This window comes from Protomyctophum parallelum (genome assembly GCF_964188405.1).
Source record: "Protomyctophum parallelum genome assembly, chromosome: 5".
Classification (NCBI taxonomy): Eukaryota; Metazoa; Chordata; class Actinopteri; order Myctophiformes; family Myctophidae; genus Protomyctophum; species Protomyctophum parallelum.
Genome location: NC_139702.1, coordinates 2,987,806 through 3,012,968, shown reverse-complemented (window position 1 = coordinate 3,012,968; position 25,163 = coordinate 2,987,806). Strand labels below are relative to the sequence as shown.

The 25,163-nt window shown below is 46.1% G+C and overlaps 1 protein-coding gene across 1 annotated transcript in view; it reads right to left on the bottom strand.

Moving 5' to 3' along the window:
- The window catches only part of zdhhc5a (zDHHC palmitoyltransferase 5a), a 36,028-nt gene extending 12,050 nt beyond the window's left edge, over positions 1-23,978 (bottom strand). The window contains 8 exon segments of the mRNA XM_083766092.1: positions 2,445-2,553; positions 3,232-3,358; positions 4,676-4,767; positions 7,087-7,189; positions 7,741-7,913; positions 8,300-8,457; positions 10,037-10,158; positions 23,591-23,978. Of these exon segments, the coding sequence (XP_083622218.1) occupies positions 2,445-2,553; positions 3,232-3,358; positions 4,676-4,767; positions 7,087-7,189; positions 7,741-7,913; positions 8,300-8,457; positions 10,037-10,158; positions 23,591-23,754 (1,048 nt within the window). The 5' untranslated portion in view covers positions 23,755-23,978.
- Between the last annotated feature and the right edge of the window lie 1,185 nt (positions 23,979-25,163).

Below are 25,163 nucleotides of genomic sequence, written 5' to 3'. Positions count from 1 at the left end.
TTCATGTGTCTACGTGCGGCCGTGCGTGGTTCATGTGTCTACGTGCGGCCGTGCGTGGTTCATGTGTCTACGTGCGGCCGTGCGTGGTTCATGTGTCTACGTGCGGCCGTGCGTGGTTCATGTGTCTACGTGCGGCCGTGCGTGGTTCATGTGTCTACGTGCGGCCGTGCGTGGTTCATGTGTCTACGTGCGGCCGTGCGTGGTTCATGTGTCTACGTGCGGCCGTGTGTGGTTCATGTGTCTACGTGCGGCCGTGCGTGGTTCATGACCGCAGGGTGACAAATTAAGCCCTATATTTGGAAAAGCTTTTTTTTTTTAAATAATAGGGTTAACCCATTCTGACCTGAGATCAGATTCATACGAGGTTTCCACTGGACACACACTGGTCTGATTAACCCATTCTGACCTGAGATCAGATTCATACGAGGTTTCCACTGGACACACACTGGTCTGATTAACCCATTCTGACCTGAGATCAGATTCTAGAAATGTCAGTCGCTCTTCGATTTTTCAAAAATAGCAGACCTACAAGCTCATATCGCGCCACTCGGTGGCGCGATATGAGCTTGTAGGTCTGCTATTTTTAAATAGCTAAAGCATAACATGATGCCGACACCAAAATGGGTGCCCGGTCAGAATGGGTTAAAGTGGTTAAGTTAACATGTAGATCCGGGGTCCACATGGGAAAGGCGTGGTGGCTCCAATATGTTCTTGGAGTTTTCACGTGACCAGTCTGTGACGGTCGTGATGCATGTCTATGACGTACGACGTCGTATTTGGTGTAGTTTCAGTCTGATTGACTTCCTCATTGACTTCCATTATGAAAATTAACTTAACCCATTTTGAACCTGTGATCAGATTCTCGATGCTATGTTTCTATATCAGTCGTTCTTCGATTTTTCCAAAATAGCAGACCTAGAAGCTCGTAGCGCGCCACTCGGTGGCGCGCTACGAGCTTGTAAATCTTCTATTTTTCAAGAGATAAAGCATAACATAATGCTAACACCAAAATGGGTTAAATAGTATTCATAAAACAATAGTGGAGGTTCTATTACTACTTGTGCACAAGACATTTGGGTGCTGATCAGTCAAGCAGTTTGTGAGATAAGCTCTGGACATATAGACACAGCGACCCTCTACTAATACTACTACTACGACCAGTGGATTGAGTTAGAGCTGTGTTGCTCAGTGTTACTAACCCTCTGGCCCCTTTTCCACCAGTTGGTTCCCAATGGGAACCGGTTCAGTTCTTTTTGGTTTTTAGTCCATGAGCCAGAGCTCCAAAATTGGAACGTTAATTGTGAATTGAGTGTGCAAAACCATACCTATATTAGATTGTTATCACCATGAAACTTCCCCAATTGAGTACTTACATGAAGGCAATGATTTATTATATTACAAATTTTACATTTTTAAATATGCAAATGAGGCATTATGTAGGAAAATATGAAAAATAATCAAAAATATGAAAAAGGTACTACTGTGGAAGGGTTATCATGTATTAATTTACTTGTATTGATCCTATAAACAATTTTATATAGGGTATAGTTTGCCCACCCATTTTGGAGCTCTGGCTCATGGACTAAAAACCAAAAAGAACTGAACCGGTTCCCATTGGGAACCAACTGGTGGAAAAGGGGTCTCTGTGTTGCCTCTGGAGAGTCCAGGGTAGTTAGAGCTGTGTTACTCAGTGTTACTAACCCCCTGTGTTTCCTCTGGAGAGTCCAGGGTAGTTAAAGCTGTGTTACTCAGTGTTACTAACCCTCTGTGTTGTCTCTGGAGAGTCCAGGGTAGTTAAAGCTGTGTTACTCAGTGTTACTAACCCTCTGTGTTTCCTCTGGAGAGTCCAGGGTAGTTAAAGCTGTGTTACTCAGTGTTACTAACCCTCTGTGTTGTCTCTGGAGAGTCCAGGGTAGTTAGAGCTGTGTTACTCAGTGTTACTAACCCTCTGTGTTTCCTCTGCAGAGTCCAGGGTAGTTAGAGCTGTGTTACTCAGTGTTACTAACCCTCTGTGTTTCCTCTGGAGAGTCCAGGGTAGTTAGAGCTGTGTTACTCAGTGTTACTAACCCCCTGTGTTGCCTCTGGGGTAGTTAGGGTAGTTAGAGGGTAGTTAGAGCTGTGTTACTCAGTGTTACTAACCCTCTGTGTTTCCTCTGCAGAGTCCAGGGTAGTTAGAGCTGTGTTACTCAGTGTTACTAACCCTCTGTGTTTCCTCTGGAGAGTCCAGGGTAGTTAAAGCTGTGTTACTCAGTGTTACTAACCCTCTGTGTTTCCTCTGGAGAGTCCAGGGTAGTTAAAGCTGTGTTACTCAGTGTTACTAACCCTCTGTGTTCCCTCTGGAGAGTCCAGGGTAGTTAAAGCTGTGTTACTCAGTGTTACTAACCCTCTGTGTTCCCTCTGGAGAGTCCAGGGTAGTTAAAGCTGTGTTACTCAGTGTTACTAACCCTCTGTGTTGCCTCTGGAGAGTCCAGGGTAGCGCAGCTCTGGCTTAGGAGGAGGTGGTGGCTCTGCGTCACATGACTGACTCTCCATCATCTCCAGACTGGACTTGGACTGCAAAGGAAGAAGAATATGAGAGAGAGAGTGAGAGTCAGAGAGAGAAATCACGTCAACAATGGCATAGAGAAGTGACTAAGCACCAACAATATATATAGATTTTAAGAATGTGAAAATATCCGATTTACAAGCTTACAGCGCATCATGTGGTGACACGGTTTAAGCCATTTAGACCCAAGGCCTTCTAAAACCTGAGGTCTTTCTGAAAAACATCACAGAATTTAATCCGGAAAAGCACAGAAAAAGATTGCAAAACTACAAGGAGACGTGCACGCATTCCCGGCTTCAGAGATGTGACACACTGCGTCACATCTGGCAGACAGTCTTTTTTTTCTTTTCAACGTTTCTTTATTAATATTTTCCAAATCACATATCGGTCAATAAAACAATAATAGTATACAAAAAAATGTGTATGTTACCCCTCAACCCCCAAAGTTCCCGTTCCGAAAGAGCCACAAACCTGGTATCTTGTACCATTAGCAAAAAAGAACAACTATAATACATACAAATAAGACATTTTAATATCGTCACAATACCGATATATGGAGGTATTTGTCCACATTACCCAGCAGTGCACTACCACTGTCAGGTCTTGTGGTTTCTGGTGAATCAGCGATGTCTTTCTTTGTTGACTCAGCATAAAGAGAACCCCAGCATTTCTAGCTGAAGGCTTACCCTGTGCAGCTCTCCCTGGATGCCGTTGTCCAGGATCTTAGCAGCCAGCTGGGCCTCTGTGAGCTGGGGCCGTAGGAAAGGTGGCTGCACGCACACGCCCTGAGCAGGCCTCTTCCTGCCTAGATATCTGGAGACACACGGTCAGATTAGTGGACAGACAGACCTGACCTTTATTGATCCTAAAGGGAAATTCAGTTGTCATAGTAGAACCGCAGCAACGACCAAACAAAGATACAAGTAAAGGTCATTACACACTGGCGAATTAGCCACGCGATGCGAATAAGCGATCTGAAAATGCGAAATATTGCATGTTGCAGTTCGCCTGCGAATCTCTGCAAAATACGACACCAGAGCGAACAAATAAAAGCGAAAACGGTCGCATTTTCGCACATTCGCACATTCGCCACTGATGTGGAAGCTTGCATGGACTTCAATTGTTTTTTTTTAAATGCGAATTATTCGCACGAATATATCGCGTCGCTAATTCGCCAGTGTGTAATGACCTTAAGAGTGGAGAACAAGGACAGAATATGTAGTAAAAACATTGCATAACAATAATATGTTGTGCCCCCAAAAGGGGACATTGCATCATAGGGGACAACATGAAGGGGACTGGTTTATTGGATAAAAGTATAAATAATAATAATATGATGTCTAGATGGAGAGAGTGATACGAGTGTAAAACAGACTAGTATACCTGGGTGCTAGAGAGTGATACGAGTGTAAAACAGACTAGTATACCTGGGTGCTAGAGAGTGATACGAGTGTAAAACAGACTAGTATACCTGGGTGCTAGAGAGTGATACGAGTGTAAAACAGACTAGTATACCTGGGTGCTAGTGTAAAACAGACTAGTATACCTGGGTGCTAGTGTAAAACAGACTAGTATACCTGGGTGCTAGTGTAAAACAGACTAGTATACCTGGGTGCTAGTGTAAAACAGACTAGTATACCTGGGTGCTAGTGTAAAACAGACTAGTATACCTGGGTGCTAGTGTAAAACAGACTAGTATACCTGGGTGCTAGTGTAAAACAGACTAGTATACCTGGGTGCTAGTGTAAAACAGACTAGTATACCTGGGTGCTAGTGTAAAACAGACTAGTATACCTGGGTGCTAGTGTAAAACAGACTAGTATACCTGGGTGCTAGTGTAAAACAGACTAGTATACCTGGGTGCTAGAGAGTGATACGAGTGTAAAACAGACTAGTATACCTGGGTGCTAGTGTAAAACAGACTAGTATACCTGGGTGCTAGTGTAAAACAGACTAGTATACCTGGGTGCTAGTGTAAAACAGACTAGTATACCTGGGTGCTAGTGTAAAACAGACTAGTATACCTGGGTGCTAGTGTAAAACAGACTAGTATACCTGGGTGCTAGTGTAAAACAGACTAGTATACCTGGGTGCTAGAGAGTGATAGGAGTGTAAAACAGACTAGTATACCTGGGTGCTAGCGAGCTGCACAGGACATGGGAGACATTCTTCCTACAACCGTTGGTGAAGGGATTGACACCTCCTCTGAACTTCCCCGTCACCTGAGCAGAGAGAGAGAGAGAGAGAGAGAGAGAGAGAGAGAGAGACAGAGACAGAGAGAGAGACAGAGAGAGAGACAGAGAGACAGAGAGAGAGACAGAGAGACAGAGAGACAGAGAGACAGAGACAGAGACAGAGACAGAGAGAGAGAGAGAGAGAGAGAGAGAGAGAGAGAGAGAGAGAGACAGAGAGAGAGACAGAGAGAGAGACAGAGAGAGAGACAGAGAGACAGAGAGACAGAGAGACAGAGACAGAGACAGAGACAGAGACAGAGACAGAGACAGAGACAGAGACAGAGACAGAGACAGAGACAGAGAGAGAGAGAATCTTATTTCTTGAGGGGCTCATGCAGACACCAACATTACATTAACATAAACTCAATTTGTAACAGCATTTTTCATAGACCTGAGCTGGAGAATTGTGCTGCAGTGTTAGCGAACATACTGTACAAGCTGTAGAGAGCTGACGGGCCCAAAAAGTACTCACCCCTATAGGGACATGTAGAAGTGACCAAAATAATAACCATTATTCAAAATATTCTATTTTGTAATTATTTATATATATATATTTATATATATATATTTTTTTGTACTTACATTTTTGTTAGTTTTACAGGACAGACAAAAAACTTACAGTACACAACAACACCACAAACATACAAAGAAAAGAAAAAAGAAAAAAGAACAGAAAAAGAAAAAAGAAAAAGACATCGACATTGCATTTCAAATTTGTTACATAAATGTATCTAGGCATTTACTATTGACTCTCATTCCCCCATACTCTTAAATATTGTCCATTTATACCATTTGTCCTCCATTTTTTCTTATTTATATTATTAATATATATATATTTTTTTATCCTGTTAACGATGAATCGAAATTCTTATCCCATCCATATACTCACCAAGATTCATCAAAGGACAGGGGTTGCAAGAGTTTTGGACAGGAAAGCATTGGCAATGATGACCCTGATAGAAGCTGTAATTCAGCCTACTGTGGCCTACAGGTTGTTCCTGGTGCAATGGTATCACAAAGTAGGCTCGGCTTCTCAGAAATACATCAATAAGGATTATTCTGAATCTCCCCATGAGATCTCAAGTTTGCATTGGGCGGTTGATAGTTGAGGATCAAGTCTCTGAGATTGAGTTGTACATACAGTAGCCTGAGCTAACGTGTTAGGTTTCTGGTCTAGAGGGGTGGGTCGCGGCTGAGATTTGCGCACGCCCTGATTGGATCTCATCGATCTGTCCGTCAACCCCGGCCCCTCCTCTCCCCGATAGTGCAGCGCTACGTCACATCATTTGGAGCGACGCCCACCCGGAAGGGTTGACTCCCACTTTTAGACCAGAGCGGCCAATGCGTTCCTCCAGGCTTTCAATTTTTGCACCAACAAAAATGAAAGCCTGGTACCGAGGCTATACATACAGTAACACTGTTCATGGCATGCTACCGTCTCTAAATAATACTATAACCAGATGAGGGATGTTCACTTCACAGCTATTCCACTAAAAGGGGCCGGGCCACTCCCCGGAAGAGTAACCTAGACAAGGAAACCTTTTTGTACGCAGAAGCAAATCAATGCTGTGGAGAAGGCTGCCAGAAACTCCTGAGACGATCTGTTGCTTGGGATGTTTGGTCAATAGAAGGATGTCGTATTGTTTTAGTGCAGGAGTGATTTATTGATGAACCACAATTTAATACACTCAGTAGCTGTGTACTGTACGTAGATCTTCTGTCCTGCCCCTTTCCTAACGGACCACATTGGAAATGCATTAGCCTTTGGGCTTTATTATGTTATCCTGACATTTTGTTTTGGTTTGAATTTAATTGTTCAATAGAATCAATCCGTAAATCAATCAGCCGCACATGGACCCAAAAAACATATTACAATTCGAATTACAACATAATAACTCAAGAGTTATCTACCGGTAGTCTGAATGAAGTTTTCAAGGGGACAAAAAGGTCATGTGCCATTTTTTGCAGCCCTCAATCCAAGCACTTTCTCTCACCGTTGTACCTCTGCATACTACAGTGGGGAGAGATGTACACAACACGTAATAATCCTTACGCACTTGTTCAAGCCAGATGCACTGCAGTAGATTCAAACCTCTAGAACCTGTGCTGGTGGGCAGGTACACCCCTGTGCCACCCGCCCCGAGTGCCATTCCTTTCTAAATTAAATTGCAATTGTTTGCTGCATGCTTTGTTGCTTTGTTTGCAGCACTTCCAAAGCTCAAATTCATACGTTGTGGCAGCAGAAGTGGCATCCACAGCTATGACTCCCTCACAGGTTGACAAACACAGACTCGGTATGTTTTTTACCTGTTCATTGGTGGTTCTGCCTCTGGCCACCAGTACAATATGGAAGCCAGTAAGACCAGCCACAGGGATGAAGAACAGACCTGCTACACACATCACTGCCAGGCTGAGTCCATCGCTGTTAAAGAACATTACTACAATATTGATCGACAAGTAACGCAATGACCAAACGTAGAAGAAGTGTAGACTTGTTGCAGTATGAATGAGCACAATACATAGAACTTGCTCATTTAATTTTGTTATACATTCAACACATCTTGGGCTACATGCTACTGGTGCTGTTTCTAGTGCTATTTTCCTATTGCATACGAGTTGAGATGTTTTTTACTATCCCTATAGCTTATATTGACCTATTTCGCTTAAACTATATCATCGTTGGGTATTATTTTAGTAGCTTACTTTGCACCCATATAGTGGAAAGGCAAGTTCTGCTACTGATCCTGACCCAAAACATTTTGTCATGTCATGGAAACATTCATCTCGTAGCGCGGCGCGCTATGAGCTTGTAGATCTGCTATTTTTCAACAGCTAAATTATAACATAATGTTTAAAACACCAAAAGGGGTTCCCGACCAAAATGGGTTAACCACTCTTCAAGTGGCATCTGTTTTCTGGACGTCATGTCATAAGTTTGATCCCACATTTGAAGAAGGATACGTGACGATAGCGTGGAGGCGGTCGATGTTCTGCCGGTGGTAGAGGATGAAGAGCAGGCCGAAGCCGAACACGGCCATGATGTGCGCCGTCAGCGACAGCAGGAAGAGGAAGAAGTAGCGGTAATTCCTCCTGCCGATGCAGTTGTTCACCCACGGACAGTGGTGGTCAAAGTCCTAGGACACAGCAGATAGGAGTGTGTAAGATCACGTCACGTTGTGTGTGAGTGAGAGTGTGAGTGTGAGTGAGAGCGTGATTGTGAGTGAGAGCGTGAGTGTGAGTGTGAGTGAGAGTGAGAGTGTGAGTGAGAGCGTGAGTGTGAGTGAGAGCGTGAGTGTGAGTGAGAGCGTGAGTGTGAGTGTGAGTGAGAGTGAGAGTGTGAGTGAGTGTGAGTGTGAGCGAGAGCGAGTGTGAGTGTGAGTGAGAGCGTGAGTGTGAGTGTGAGTGAGAGTGTGAGTGAGTGTGAGCGAGAGCGAGAGCGAGAGCGAGAGCGAGAGCGAGAGTGAGAGCGAGAGCCTGAGTGTGAGTGAGAGTGAGAGTGAGAGTGAGAGTGTGAGCGTACCTCCACACAGTTGTCACAGACAGAGCAGTGGGAACAGCGCGGCGGCCGGTAGAAGCGGCAGGTGGAGCACCACTTCATCCTGACCTGGATCCCTCTGATCTCCACCGTCTTGTAGAGCGGCGCGCGGAAGTCATCCTCCTTGTCCTCGTCTTCCTCCGCTATGCACATCATTCAACACACAGACACAGACACACACACACACACACACACACACACACACACACACATGCACACGTAAGTAATCACACATTTATTAGCTTACCGTTGACTTAGCTGTTATGTTAGCGCGGCGGAAAGAATGACTCGTCTCTCCTAATCCAGGGCGCTCTCCGTGGTTATGAACGGATCGATATACTGCCGCTTCATTTCTGCTCCTCATCCGTCTCTCTCCCGCAAAATATGAACGCTTTTTGGATCATATATATCGTATAAATTAAAATGATCGCAATGTAAGCTATGTAAGCAATGTAAAGAGAACTTTTTTTAGTAGATTGTTTCCCGGTCGTGGGTTTCAGAGTAAAAGCTCTGGCCCCCCAGAGCTCCTATTTTGAAGAACTTCCGGCACTGATTGGGTTAACTGTGGCTCAAACAGTTAGGTTGTCTGACCACCTAGTTCCAACATTGCTGATCCTGACCTGAATACAATGGGATTACTTTCAAGTAAAATTACCATTTGATTTAAAGCAGTGGGCCTAGGCAATGGCCGTTCTCGCCACTCTTCTAGCCCATTATACTGCATTTAGATTTCCCCAGGCGTACATAGAGAGACTATGCAGGATATGACTATCTACATGACATTGAGACTATCAAAAGCTGCCCTCCAAACCCACCTCTTTAATATTGCTTTCCCTAGCCGACTCTTTTCACCCTTTGTGATTTCATTCCTTAGCTTTTAGCGTGTTTTTCCCCCTCTAATGAAATTGTTTTTATTTTTGTTGGTTCCTCTTGGGAACAAATTGCAATTTGGGTACTCAGAAAAGCGCTATGTATGTAAGTTTGAGATATTATTATAATAATTATTATCATCATCAATATTTTGACATTCTTTGACATATACTGTACTGGTGCAATGTCAACCCAAGACAAATACTCAATGAAAACATCTATTTTTATTTAATAGGCTTGGGCTCTTTTATATATAAATAAGCATTTAGCCACAAAATAATTACTTTGAAGTGACCCAGATGCATACATTAATGTAGGATTATGTGCCAATGTGGATTTGGGCTAAACGATGACTGAGCTAATCCTGTTTTACATGATTCAGTCAATCAAATCTGCAAAATGTCAGTTAAGGTAATGCCATCAATGGCCCTGCCCCTGACTATGTTTAATCCAAATATTAACCCATTCTGACCGGGCACCCATTTTGGTGTTAGCATCATGTCGTGCTTTAGCTATTTAAAAATAGCAGATCTACAAGCTCATATCGCGCCACCGAGTGGCGCGATACGAGCTTGTAGGTCTGCTATTTTTTGAAAAATCGAAGAACGACTGACATTTTTTAGAATCTGATCTCAGGTCAGAATGGGTTGATCAGACCAGTGTGTGTCCATTGGAAACCTCGTATGAATCTGATCTCAAGTCAGAATGGGTTAATGGACCAATGGAATCCATGCATAGTGTCTCTCAACACCGTTTAAAATGATAAAAATATTATTATGTAGAGACAGACACGGGCACACACACACACGCACGCACGCACACACACACACACACACACACCCACCCACCCACCTCTGGGGAAGATACCCGGGTCCATGAATGTGGCCATAGAGAAGTTGGCCAAAACGAACAGGAAGATAACTCCATTGTAGATCGGCACGGCCACTGAGAAACGTTCTGAAAGCCACGGGCACCTGAGGGAGACAGGGAGAGAGAGGGTGAATGAGAGGGCAGGTGGGTTCAGAGACAGGGAGAGGGTGAATGAGAGGGCAGGTGGGTTCACCTGAGGGAGACAGGGAGAGAGAGGGTGAATGAGAGGGCAGGTGGGTTAGACAGGGAGAGGGTGAATGAGAGGGCAGGTGGGTTCACCTGAGGGAGACAGGGAGAGGGTGAATGAGAGGGCAGGTGGGTTCAGAGACAGGGAGAGGGTGAATGAGAGGGCAGGTGGGTTCAGAGACAGGGAGAGGGTGAATGAGAGGGCAGGTGGGTTCAGAGACAGGGAGAGGGTGAATGAGAGGGCAGGTGGGTTCAGAGACAGGGAGAGGGTGAATGAGAGGGCAGGTGGGTTAGACAGTGAGAGGGTGAATGAGAGGGCAGTGGGTTCACCTGAGGGAGACAGGGAGAGGGTGAATGAGAGGGCAGGTGGGTTCAGAGACAAAGAGAGGGTGAATGAGAGGGCAGTGGGTTCAGAGACAGGGAGAGGGTGAATGAGAGGGCAGTGGGTTCAGAGACAGGGAGAGGGTGAATGAGAGGGCAGTGGGTTAGACAGGGAGAGGGTGAATGAGAGGGCAGGTGGGTTAGACAGGGAGAGGGTGAATGAGAGGGCAGGTGGGTTAGACAGGGAGAGGGTGAATGAGAGGGCAGGTGGGTTCAGAGACAGGGAGAGGGTGAATGAGAGGGCAGGTGGGTTCAGAGACAGGGAGAGGGTGAATGAGAGGGCAGGTGGGTTCAGAGACAGGGAGAGGGTGAATGAGAGGGCAGGTGGGTTCAGAGACAGGGAGAGGGTGAATGAGAGGGCAGGTGGGTTCAGAGACAAAGAGAGGGTGAATGAGAGGGCAGGTGGGTTCAGAGACAAAGAGAGGGTGAATGAGAGGGCAGGTGGGTTAGACAGGGAGAGGGTGAATGAGAGGGCAGGTGGGTTCAGAGACAGGGAGAGGGTGAATGAGAGGGCAGGTGGGTTCAGAGACAGGGAGAGGGTGAATGAGAGGGCAGGTGGGTTAGACAGGGAGAGGGTGAATGAGAGGGCAGTGGGTTAGACAGGGAGAGGGTGAATGAGAGGGCAGGTGGGTTAGACAGGGAGAGGGTGAATGAGAGGGCAGGTGGGTTCAGAGACAGGGAGAGGGTGAATGAGAGGGCAGTGGGTTCAGAGACAGGGAGAGGGTGAATGAGAGGGCAGTGGGTTAGACAGGGAGAGGGTGAATGAGAGGGCAGTGGGTTAGACAGGGAGAGGGTGAATGAGAGGGCAGGCGGGTTCAGAGACAGGGAGAGGGTGAATGAGAGGGCAGGTGGGTTAGACAGGGAGAGGGTGAATGAGAGGGCAGGTGGGTTAGACAGGGAGAGGGTGAATGAGAGGGCAGGTGGGTTCAGAGACAGGGAGAGGGTGAATGAGAGGGCAGGTGGGTTCAGAGACAGGGAGAGGGTGAATGAGAGGGCAGGTGGGTTCAGAGACAAAGAGAGGGTGAATGAGAGGGCAGGTGGGTTCAGAGACAAAGAGAGGGTGAATGAGAGGGCAGGTGGGTTAGACAGGGAGAGGGTGAATGAGAGGGCAGGTGGGTTCAGAGACAGGGAGAGGGTGAATGAGAGGGCAGTGGGTTCAGAGACAGGGAGAGGGTGAATGAGAGGGCAGTGGGTTAGACAGGGAGAGGGTGAATGAGAGGGCAGTGGGTTCAGAGACAAAGAGAGGGTGAATGAGAGGGCAGTGGGTTCAGAGACAGGGAGAGGGTGAATGAGAGGGCAGGTGGGTTCAGAGACAGGGAGAGGGTGAATGAGAGGGCAGGTGGGTTAGACAGGGAGAGGGTGAATGAGAGGGCAGGTGGGTTAGACAGGGAGAGGGTGAATGAGAGGGCAGTGGGTTCAGAGACAGGGAGAGGGTGAGACAGGGAGAGGGTGAATGAGAGGGCAGGTGGGTTAGACAGAGAGAGGGTGAATGAGAGGGCAGGTGGGTTAGACAGGGAGAGGGTGAATGAGAGGGCAGGTGGGTTAGACAGGGAGAGGGTGAATGAGAGGGCAGTGGGTTAGACAGGGAGAGGGTGGATGAGAGGGCAGGTGGGTTCAGAGACAGGGAGAGGGTGAATGAGAGGGCAGGTGGGTTCAGAGACAGGGAGAGGGTGAATGAGAGGGCAGGTGGGTTAGACAGGGAGAGGGTGAATGAGAGGGCAGGTGGGTTAGACAGGGAGAGGGTGAATGAGAGGGCAGGTGGGTTCAGAGACAGGGAGAGGGTGAATGAGAGGGCAGGTGGGTTAGACAGGGAGAGGGTGAATGAGAGGGCAGGTGGGTTCAGAGACAGGGAGAGGGTGAATGAGAGGTCAGGTGGGTTAGACAGGGAGAGGGTGGATGAGAGGGCAGGTGGGTTAGACAGGGAGAGGGTGAATGAGAGGGCAGGTGGGTTCAGAGACAGGGAGAGGGTGAATGAGAGGTCAGGTGGGTTAGACAGGGAGAGGGTGGATGAGAGGGCAGGTGGGTTAGACAGGGAGAGGGTGAATGAGAGGGCAGGTGGGTTCAGAGACAGGGAGAGGGTGAATGAGAGGGCAGGTGGGTTAGACAGGGAGAGGGTGAATGAGAGGGCAGGTGGGTTCAGAGACAGGGAGAGAGAGGGTGAATGAGAGGGCAGTGGGTTCAGAGACAGGGAGAGGGTGAATGAGAGGGCAGGTGGGTTCAGAGACTGAACAATGCTGGACAATCAGGAGCATTTCTAGAGCTCAATGGGCCTGTAAACTGTTCCTGAAATGCACCTCAGCCCTTTGGACAGACAGACAGACAGACAGACAGACAGACAGACAGACAGACAGACAGACAGACAGACAGAGAAAGAGAGAGATGGAGCGGCGGGGACTAAAAGGGGAGTCGGGAGACTAGATGAGATTGTACAAAACGAGAGAGGAAAACATTATTATGAGGACGTTTTCTTTGTCGTTTTCTTTTATGTCTGCCCCTCTGTTGTCCTGGCAACCCCCCCCCCCCCCCCTGTCATCCTGTATAGGTGCGTTCACACAGGAGGAAAACATATTTTCCTGTGCAGCGTGATTACATACAAGACGTGAATGAGGTGAGCCGGGTGACTCCAATGCGTGAAATTCGCCTTTTCTTTGCTCAAGTTGAAATATCCCAACTCGGGTGAAGTTTTTATAAAATGTTTTAAAAAAAAGCCTGAAGAAGGCTTTTATGATGATGAAGGCTGCAAAATATATCACTCTTTTCTAGGGGAAGCTTTTGAAAGAGTCAATAGTTGGAACATTTAAAAATATATACTACATTCAAAGCCGTTTATGTTGGAATATGAGTCAACATTTCAATAACGGTGCATCCCTAAGTTTTGATATAAAGAGGCATTGCTTTTTTTCAAATGAATGGCCAAAATAATTATGTATTTTTTTTAATATAGAATGAAATCATATCGACATCGGTTATATCGGTTATCGGCCACGATAGCAATTAATTATATCGGATATCGATATCGGCCAAATTGGTACTGTACGTCCCTAATCAGAATAAATCAGGATTTAACATGCATTGGCCTTGGCAACTCATGTGCACCATAGACTGTAAAAGATATGGACAAAGCGTTCCCCGGGTCTAACATGGACGTAAAATGAAGCCTGTTATTCCTGCACTGTAAGTCGCCATCTTTCTAGATCCGTTTGGGCCCAGCTGGCCATTGGCTGGCCCAGACAACGAGGCAGGACTTCCCCCCTTCTTCTCCGTTGGTTTTTATTTTGACTCGAGTGAGTGGGGACTCCCGATCATAGACTGTAACGGTAGCCACGCCCCTCAGAACATACGCGACTTTATGGTCATTCATTTTATAAATGGGACCATAATTTTCCAAAAAGAATATTATGACATTATAAATGAGACTTTAAACTAGTGACTGGAAGCAGAAAGTATTCATGACCATGTTTATTAAGGTAATACAGTCTAGGTGAAGTTGGGCCCAAATACATGGACTTCTATGGGGCTATGGGTTTTTTGGGTCCAGTGACAGCGCCACAACAGGCCATTATATGAACTTTCAGGAGTTTCAGGCTTCACAAAATATCTGTCTGACTGCCCCCCTGATGTGCACACAAAAATAATCTGCCTTTGGAAATCCCACACATTTACATAAAGAAACGCCTCCAAATAATAAGTGAAGTGACGGTATAAAACCCCTTTACACGTCATTGACTGGTGTCCCCCAGAGCGCTGCATACTTGGTCCGCTCCCTTTCCCCCCCCTGGTGTCCCCCAGAGCGCTGCATACTTGGTCCGCTCCCTTTTCCCCCCCTGTCCCCCAGAGCGCTGCATACTTGGTCCGCTCCCTTTTCCCCCTCTGTCCCCCAGAGCGCTGCATACTTGGTCCGCTCCCTTTTCCCCCTCTGTCCCCCAGAGCGCTGCATACTTGGTCCGCTCCCTTTTCCCCCCCTGGTGTCCCCCAGAGCGCTGCATACTTGGTCCGCTCCCTTTTCCCCCTCTGTCCCCCAGAGCGCTGCATACTTGGTCCGCTCCCTTTTCCCCCCCTGGTGTCCCCCAGAGCGCTGCATACTTGGTCCGCTCCCTTTCCCCCCTCTGTCCCCCAGAGCGCTGCATACTTGGTCCGCTCCCTTTTCCCCCCCTGGTGTCCCCCAGAGCGCTGCATACTTGGTCCGCTCCCTTTTCCCCCTCTGTCCCCCAGAGCGCTGCATACTTGGTCCGCTCCCTTTCCCCCCTCTGTCCCCCAGAGCGCTGCATACTTGGTCCGCTCCCTTTCCCCCCTCTGTCCCCCAGAGCGCTGCATACTTGGTCCGCTCCCTTTTCCCCCTCTGTCCCCCAGAGCGCTGCATACTTGGTCCACTCCCTTTCCCCCCTCTGTCCCCCAGAGCGCTGCATACTTGGTCCGCTCCCTTTCCCCCCTCTGTCCCCCAGAGCGCTGCATACTTGGTCCGCTCCCTTTTCCCCCTCTGTCCCCCAGAGCGCTGCATACTTGGTCCGCTCCCTTTTCCCCCTCTGTCCCCCAGAGCGCTGCATACTTGGTCCGCTCCCTTTTCCCCCTCTGTCCCCCAGAGCGCTGCATACTTGGTCCGCTCCCTTTTCCCCCTCTGTCCCCCAGAGCGCTGCATACTTGGTCCGCTCCCTTTTCCCCCTCTGTCCCCCAGAGCGCTGCATACTTGGTCCGCTCCATTTTCCCCCTCTGTCCCCCAGAGCGCTGCATACTTGGTCCACTCCCTTTTCCCCCTCTGTCCCCCAGAGCGCTGCATACTTGGTCCGCTCCCTTTGGTGTCCCCCAGAGCGCTGCATACTTGGTCCGCTCCCTTTGGTGTCCCCCAGAGCGCTGCATACTTGGTCCGCTCCCTTTTCCCCCCCCTCTACAACAAATCTCTTCAGATTCCTCCACTCCTAAACGGATTTTTCAGACAATAATGTATATGTTCCAGTACTCTTACATCTCTGTACCCATTGCAGAAATAACTGATTTGCATTAATTTAAGAAGTTATGCAAAACAATGACCTACACTGCGAAATGTTGTAGTCAACAAGAAACCCAAAGGATCGTAGCAGTGGCTTAACAAACAAGGACAAAATAATATTGCATGGTGCATATTTTATCAAAGGATACCGCAAGCCGGTGGGGTTTGTGAGAATTGTCAATTAAGCACAGCACAAAATACAAGAAAGCACAAACTCATCATGAATACCATACTTTGACTGTACACATGGTTTACGGATATTTATCCATACTTTGACTGTACACATGGTTTACTGTACACATGGTTTACGGATATTTCTGTTCATGTTGATAAATAGGGGCCCAGGTGTCAATGCAGTACATGTGTGAGATCGTGCTGCATGCACATGTAAGACGATATTATGAGTGGTGTTTTCCAGCTCATTACACCTGCACACGCCGCCACTTAGCTACAGTACAGTACAGTACAGTACAGTACAGTACAGTACAGTACAGTACAGTACAGTACAGTATCCTACTACTACACAGCTCCTCATTCCAAATAGGAAACTCCCGTCTCTGAGCTTCAACGCCAGCCCATCGTTGCCGTCGGGTGGAAACCTTGTACGTCCAAAGCTGTTCCATTTTTATTATTTAAAATAGGTGAAAATAGATCTACAAGCTCACAAGGCCTCATGATGCGAGGCGCTGTGAGCTTGCACATCTGCTTCAGTACTATTGTGCAACGTGACGACGTAGGGCATTAAAAACATCAAAAGGTGAAATATGGAGATACAAGAATCCCGCCATGCAAGTCCCAGACAGCCAGCGTGCTTTCTGGTATAGAGGGGAGAGTAGCGCATGGAGCGCATGGAGAGTAGCGCATGGAGAGTAGCGCATGGAGCAAAGCACTGTATAATATTCGTTCACCAATATTGCGGCCAAAATAAAAGAGGTGGTTACTACTTACTGGTTAATCATCTTTTATTAAAATAAAAGATTGAAAAAGAAACAAGACAAAAAAAAGAAATCAACCTTCAGATTTCCTTTTACTGCACCCCTCCCAAAAGGCTATATAAGCTTCGGCTTCAGCCTAGACCTTTTCGGTGCTACTGTACCTCTTTGTAAAAAAAAGAAAAACTTAAATGCAAATGATAATGTAAACTTAAGCACCGAAATAAACTATTCATTCATTCATTCAAAGCAGACTGTTCCAGTGTAGTGTGCCTGCAGCCCTGCATGGCTGTGTGTCACAGGACGTCAGCTGGCAAGGTTGTTAATTGTAATGAGCCATTAACCCTTCATGTTATCCCCAGCGTGACAGGTGTGTGAGAGAAAGAGAGAGGCCAACAAGGTCGCTAGAGACTGGAGAATAAGGTCAGTTAGAGACTGGAGAATAAGGTCAGTTAGAGACTGGAGAATAAGGTCAGTTAGAGACTGGAGAATAAGGTCAGTTAAGAGACTGGAGAATAAGGTCAGTTAAGAGACTGGAGAATAAGGTCAGTTAGAGACTGGAGAATAAGGTCAGTTAAGAGACTGGAGAATAAGGTCAGTTAGAGACTAGAGAATAAGGTCAGTTAGAGACTGGAGAATAAGGTCAGTTAGAGACTGGAGAATAAGGTCAGCTAGAGACTGGAGAATAAGGTCAGTTAGAGACTGGAGAATAAGGTCAGTTAAGAGACTGGAGAATAAGGTCAGTTAAGAGACTGGAGAATAAGGTCAGTTAGAGACTGGAGAATAAGGTCAGTTAAGAGACTGGAGAATAAGGTCAGTTAGAGACTAGAGAATAAGGTCAGTTAGAGACTGGAGAATAAGGTCAGTTAGAGACTGGAGAATAAGGTCAGCTAGAGACTGGAGAATAAGGTCAGTTAGAGACTGGAGAATAAGGTCAGTTAGAGACTGGAGAATAAGGTCAGTTAAGAGACTGGAGAATAAGGTCAGTTAGAGACTGGAGAATAAGGTCAGTTAAGAGACTGGAGAATAAGGTCAGTTAGAGACTAGAGAATAAGGTCAGTTAGAGACTGGAGAATAAGGTCAGTTAGAGACTGGAGAATAAGGTCAGCTAGAGACTGGAGAATAAGGTCAGTTAGAGACTGGAGAATAAGGTCAGTTAAGAGACTGGAGAATAAGGTCAGTTAAGAGACTGGAGAATAAGGTCAGTTAGAGACTGGAGAATAAGGTCAGTTAGAGACTGGAGAATAAGGTCAGTTAGAGACTGGAGAATAAGGTCAGTTAGAGACTGGAGAATAAGGTCAGTTAGAGACTGGAGAATAAGGTCAGCTAGAGACTGGAGAATAAGGTCAGTTAGAGACTGGAGAATAAGGTCAGCTAGAGACTGGAGAATAAGGTCAGTTAGAGACTGGAGAATAAGGTCAGTTAGAGACTGGAGAATAAGGTCAGTTAAGAGACTGGAGAATAAGGTCAGTTAGAGACTGGAGAATAAGGTCAGTTAGAGACTGGAGAATAAGGTCAGTTAGAGACTGGAGAATAAGGTCAGTTAGAGACTGGAGAATAAGGTCAGTTAAGAGACTGGAGAATAAGGTCAGTTAGAGACTGGAGAATAAGGTCAGTTAGAGACTGGAGAATAAGGTCAGTTAGAGACTGGAGAATAAGGTCAGTTAGAGACTGGAGAATAAGGTCAGTTAGAGACTGGATAATAAGGTCAGCTAGAGACTGGAGAATAAGGTCAGTTAGAGACTGGAGAATAAGGTCAGTTAGAGACTGGAGAATAAGGTCAGTTAGAGACTGGAGAATAAGGTCAGTTAGAGACTGGAGAATAAGGTCAGTTAGAGACTGGAGAATAAGGTCAGTTAGAGACTGGAGAATAAGGTCAGTTAGAGACTGGAGAATAAGGTCAGTTAGAGACTGGAGAATAAGGTCAGTTAGAGACTGGACAATAAGGTCATTTAGAGACTGGAGAATAAGGTCAGTTAGAGACTGGAGAATAAGGTCAGTTAGAGACTGGAGAATAAGGTCAGTTAGAGACTGGAGAATAAGGTCAGTTAGAGACTGGAGAATAAGGTCAGTTAGAGACTGGAGAATAAGGTCAGTTAAGAGACTGGAGAATAAGGTCAGTTAGAGACTGGAGAATAAGGTCAGTTAAGAGACTGGAGAATAAGGTCAGTTAGAGACTGGAGAATAAGGTCAGTTAGAGACTGGAGAATAAGGTCAGTTAGAGACTGGAGAATAAGGTCAGTTAGAGACTGGACAATAAGGTCAGTTAGAGACTGGACAATAAGGTCATTTAGAGACTGGAGAATAAGGTCAGTTAGAGACTGGAGAATAAGGTCAGTTAGAGACTGGAGAATAAGGTCAGTTAGAGACTGGAGAATAAGGTCAGTTAGAGACTGGAGAATAAGGTCAGTTAGAGACTGGAGAATAAGGTCAGTTAGAGACTGGAGAATAAGGTCAGTTAGAGACTGGAGAATAAGGTCAGTTAAGAGACTGGAGAATAAGGTCAGTTAGAGACTGGAGAATAAGGTCAGTTAAGAGACTGGAGAATAAGGTCAGTTAGAGACTGGAGAATAAGGTCAGTTAGAGACTGGAGAATAAGGTCAGTTAGAGACTGGAGAATAAGGTCAGTTAGAGACTGGAGAATAAGGTCAGTTAGAGACTGGTTCTGAGGCCCAATGGTGGGCCATGAGGATACTGAGGATCAGGGCTCGACGCTTAGCATTTTTCCAAGTAGCACGTGTGCGCCTAAGTTGAAAAATCTAGTAGCACACAAATTATTTTAGGAGCACGATAAAAAGTTATCAAATAATGTGTTTTTGAGGGGCGCTAGCCCCTCCTATATACAGCTTTAGACCCCACACGTCTCAATATTTGCCATTGACAATGAACGGAGAAATTAGGTCAAATTTCCACTAAATATGACGTAAATTAAATCATGATGTATGATGATAAGAGTGCCCCTCACTTCACACAGGTGTGATTTTTCTTTAATAAAGTGATATGAGGTAGGGGCAGGCAATATGACAAAATATTATATCACAATATCTTTTCAGAAATGATCACAATATTGATATTCATCTGGATATCATATTCTTTTATATCTATATAATCAATTTGTTTTTATACTGATAGACTATTAGTTTGGTATGCAGATAGATAGATAGTCAATTCATTTTATGAATGGATGGACAGACAGACAGACTATCCGTTTTTATCTTGCTGTTCCATCATGTGAGTGTGACATTTAGTGCAGATGCTACTAGATGGTGAATTAGTAATGTAACATTCTCCTTGGCTCTGACTGTTTCAGTTCAGACAGGACATAAGGCTACACCTCGGCGTGGTGGAAGGAGATGGTGGGGGGATCTTTGCCTTTTTTACGTTGCTCGTTATGCAGGCCAGTGAGGCCACTGACTAGCTATGTTCCATAGCTCTAGTCTAATGCGTTGCATTTAGAGTTATGGTCCTGGACCTGAGCTAGCCACTGACTAATATATCCAGCCAGGTCGGTCATTCGTATTGCGCTGCGCACACGCTTTTAGCGAGGTGCTAAGCAAGGGTTGTTTTGGTATATCAATCCGTCCACTCCATGTGCGTGCGCACGTGCACTCTTTACGTGCGCGGCTGCATGCTGTTTCACCCACGTTTGGTTAAAAGTTATATCAAGTGATATATTATTATATTACAAACTTTCTAAATAACTTTAGTATTCAACATGTCGGGGTCCTAGCAACTCCTTCTGTCTTCTGTGTTACCCTGCTGCGTTCGCTCGGCTGCTGACAGGGAAGAGCAGCAGCAGGGAGGGGCGGGGCGGGGCGGTGGGAGCAAAGGGACAGATCTCCAAATGAAAGCCGCATTGAGCCTCGACACGTTGTTAGCTTGTAGCTCTTCTCTTTTTGGCGAACGACACCGCCGTTCAGAAATATAGATTTAGGTATAGAACGGCGACTATAGAATGTGCACTTGCTGTAGACAGAGACTTCTCTTTATCACGATTGAATGGTCAAATCCTGTAGTCGCACCTGTGCGACAAATTTAATTTTACAACTCGCACAGTGATATTTTTAGTCGCAAATGCGAGTACCTAGTCGCACTGTCGCCCTGTGGTAAAACACAAAAGTATTAAGGGATAATATAATAATGTAAAAAGGAAAAGCAATCATGGTAGAAAATTTAGTTTTCATTGTGATAAAAACCTTAAAGGAGTTTTTCTTTTTTTTTTAGGTTGTTATTAGAGAAAGTAAAAGATGAGTGTTAATTGTTTTTTATTTGGTGCTTTCTTTCGTTTCATTTGAAGAATCAAACATGGTCCTAAATATGTATTTTTCTTTACAACAAAATATGATTTATTATAGTCCTACTAGACCCCAAGAAATTATATCTGGCCACAAAAGATCAGATCTATTGAATGTGACAAACAGACATATTGAGCCTACGACACACAGTACGGCATCCCCCTAGAACCTCTACCTTCACATTCAGTAGATCCTGTGATCTTGTGTGGCCAGATGTAATTTCCTGGGGTCTAGTAGGACTATAGGAAATATTAATAAACAAATCAAAAAAAAAAAAAGGACATATTTAGCCCCATGTTCAAACGCCCCAAACACCCCTGTCAAAAATAGCTAAAATCGCTAAAACGAAAGAAAGCAGCAAATGAAAAGAAATTAACACTCACCTTTTACTTTGTCTAATAACCTAAAACTTGAACCTTGGTTGAACGAAAACTAAAGTTGTCCTTTAAAGATTCAGGTTGCCGTGATTTTTGTACTTTTTCTGTTTTGTATGTCTCTATACAGCCTGGGCGAAGCTTAAGTTCAGGTGGGTGGTGCTGAGTGGGTGATGGTCATGTTGTTGTTGGGGGGGGGGGGGGTTTGGGGGGGGGGATCGCACTCACAGCACTCCATCTTTAGTGTATGCAGAATTACAATTGATTCAAATAAAAATGCTCAGAAAAATTCACAGAGCCCACCCATCTGACCACTTATGGGTGGGTGGGCCGCAAGCGCTTCCACAATTTCCAAGTGATCCAGAAAAGGTTGAGAATGACTGAGTTAGAGGGAGATTGGCTGAGTAACAGACACAAGCAGGGAGGGGGGGGAGAGAGAGAATGAGTAACAGACACAAGCAGGGTGGGGGGGGGGAGAGAATGAGTAACAGACACAAGCAGGGAGGGGGGGAGAGAGAGAATGAGTGACAGATGTTGACCCATTTTCTTGTGTTCTCCAATCTGAGGTACAGGCTCACCATGCTGACCACACACACACACACACACACACACACACACACACACACACACACACACACACACACACACACACACACACACACACACACACACACACACACACACACACACACACACACACACACACACACACACACACACACACACACACACACACACACACACACACACACACACACACACACGTTTACATCTATTTCACTTTTTCGCTGGCCCGTGCTTGTGCGACACCCACACACACAGTCACCACCCCCCCCTCACTCTATGGAGCTTGTTTTCCTTCCGGGTTATTCAGGAAGGTGGGGGCCTTTGTGAGGAGTACAACACCGCTCGCATTAGCTCACAGCCTTTAGCTAGCAGTACAACCAGCTACATTTGCTCAGCGATGTGGTACAAACTCAAAGTATTTACGATCGTCGGGTGCGCGCGGCGGCCCACCATAGACGGCTCTCGAACCTTTAGAGATACAACGCTTTGAAAATCCTGTTTTAATTGAGGCTCAACGGAGCTGGACTTAAAAATCCCATCGCTGGTGGGGACGGAGGCTCTCCATACTAGCCGGAGCAATGCTAATTTGGTAAACAGACGGCGCGTTCATATATGGAGTATACAGTTGTCTACGAACATACGCGTAGATAGCACCAGTAGGTACTGTACCATTAGCCTAGCTACGTTTATAAACGTAGATGGCACAGAAACAGTTAACCCAGTCAATGACAAATTTTGCACACACTCCCTGGATGCCAATGATGAACCTCTGCCCCCCAAATTCTTTTTATATTACTCCTCCAGATTCTGTCCAAAAATCCTGCTATCTCTATAGTTATATATAGTATATATAGTTTGCAGGATTGGCCCATTTTGAACAAAAAGCCTCAAATCATGAACGCAGCGTGCAATATACGTGAAATCTTTCACAGACTTTTCTACTAGGCTGAGGAATATATATCCCACCCTTTTCACATTGGCCTGTTAGAGCGCATTTTTGGAACAAAATGCCTCAAATCATCCAATTGCCATCCAAGGCGCAAGAAGAAATGGCACCCTTTTCACATTGGCCTATTATAGCGCCACCAGGAAAATGGGTCATCACAATTGTCTTATTTCTCATGGGATTGGAGACATTTGGCCCTTACAGCATTTAGCCAGAGAGGATGCTTTATTCACCTTAAGCTTCACCATCACAGGACACAACTGCATTGCAATCACAGAATGATGACCTACAGTATATAAGTGATTCTCAACCTGTGAGGATATTGCAAGGGGCCCCAAAAATAATTGTCAAATTATTATTATTTCTTCTGGATGGAAATTAAGAGTTTATTGCGAATGCAATGAGCACTAACTATGAGACCCTGCAGATCATGTCTGTCTGTCTGTGTGTGTCTGTCTGTCTGTCTGTCCCGCTGTGACACCACCCACCTGCCACCAGAGGGCGCATCTGTAGCACACACACACACACACACACACACACACACACAACCACACACACACGAGCTGCGTTCGCTTCCCGCGTTTGCGCGTCTTACTTGTATAGTACAGTACATGCATAGACTTTCCTTAACGGTGCCAGAGCTGGTAACAGACGGACGGATGGACGGACGGACGCGCGCACAGCCACACACACACACACACGGATTGCAAAACATACTCTCTCCCCATGCCTTCGGCCTGGTGGAGACAACAAATACAATGTTTAGAGATAGGGTTGAGTGTGAGTGTGTGAGTGTGAGTGTGAGTGTGAGTGTGAGTGTGAGTGTGTGTGTGTGTGTGTGTGTGTGTGTGTGTGTGTGTGCGCTACTCACGTGAAGCAGAAGAAGAGCGTGGTGGAGCCGACCAGGAAGAAGGTGGCGGCCGACACGGGGACGTAGCGCGAGGGCCGCAGGGGTCTGCTGGGAGGAGCCACCGCGTGGGGGAGGGGCGAAGAGGAGGACGCCCCGCCCCCGGCGCTCTTACCGATGCCCGGCATCCTTTACAGTGTCCGTGTGAGGCAGGGGGCGGGGCGGGGGGGGGGGGGCGGGGGGGAAGGGTGTTAAGCTGACTCGTTGAAGGGAACAGGAATAGACACACAAACAGGATATTTGTGCACTTGGGAAAATGTGTGTGCGGGACGGGGGTCCGTTAGGACTCGTCAGAGTAGGGGCAGCAGCTATGCCAGTGCATGCAGTTAAGACACAGAGTGCTGTATATAGGTGTGTGTGGTCCCTTGTATGTTTTTGTGGGGGGGGGGGGGGGGGGGGTCGATCAGGGCATTAGCAAAAAACTGAAAAAACGAAGAGAATAAGAGAGCGAGAGAGAGAAGAAAGGATGAGGAGAGAAAGAGTGCGACAGGACAAGACGTGAGGAGAGGTTAGAGTAGAGGGGCCGGAGGGGACCGTCGTTCACTCCAATGTTCTGCAACACAAAGGCAACATTTTCTGCATGGTAGCGAGTGGGATGAAGTGACAGTGTCGTTTCAGGACTAATGTCCAGTGGACTCCGTGATGTGCTCTATTACGTTGCCCTGTGTGCAGGCCAGGGAGGGAGGCTTAGCGTGCAGCTGCCCTGCAAAGTGTTTGCTTTCACCTCAACAAAAGAACCTGGCAGGTGAAAATGTCTGAAGGAGGGAAGAAGAAATAAATGCAAAAAGGATTCAAATGGAAGCAAGCAATTAAGCGAAGAGGAAAATGTCTAAATCGTCAAATTGAAGCAAGTTTTGAGGAACTTACATTTTTAATGGGTCGGGTACAACAAAAATATATAAAAAAATAATAGTTTGAGTGTTTTGGTGAGCATGAGGTATCCCTATGTAAATAAAGACTTCACTATAAGAACAAAAACTGATATGGCTCCTATACTCAGATAATGAATACAGCAATACGATAACCAATATTTGGACCCCGTGTTACGTTGATAACACAAGATACTAAGCGTTGCTTCCTTGCACAGATTATACTCTAGGCGAAAATTATGAAAAGGTGATTTAATGGTGTGAATAATATCACCCCCCGAGCTGTGCTAATGAGTTCAATGAACGCAAAAAGACGTAGGAGATAAAACAAACTGACTGATTCACCCACCATACATTCTGAGTCAAACCTGCCCGCGAACCTAACCGTGTTGTCTGGATTCAGAACATCAGGCTATGAGGCGATGGGAGTGGTCGGTTAACTTTGGTTGAATGGTTGATGAACCATACAGACTGACTGGGCATAACGGGTTGAATGACTGAACCATACAGACTGACTGGGCATAACGGGTTGACAGAGAGGTAGAAATTAACAAGAGAGGACAGAACCCGTTCCCATGGAAGGTAGACAGAACGCAGACATCTGTGAAGACCGGAGGGGGGGAAGAAAAGCCAAAGCGAGACTAATGCATGTGACAGAGAGTGGCCCA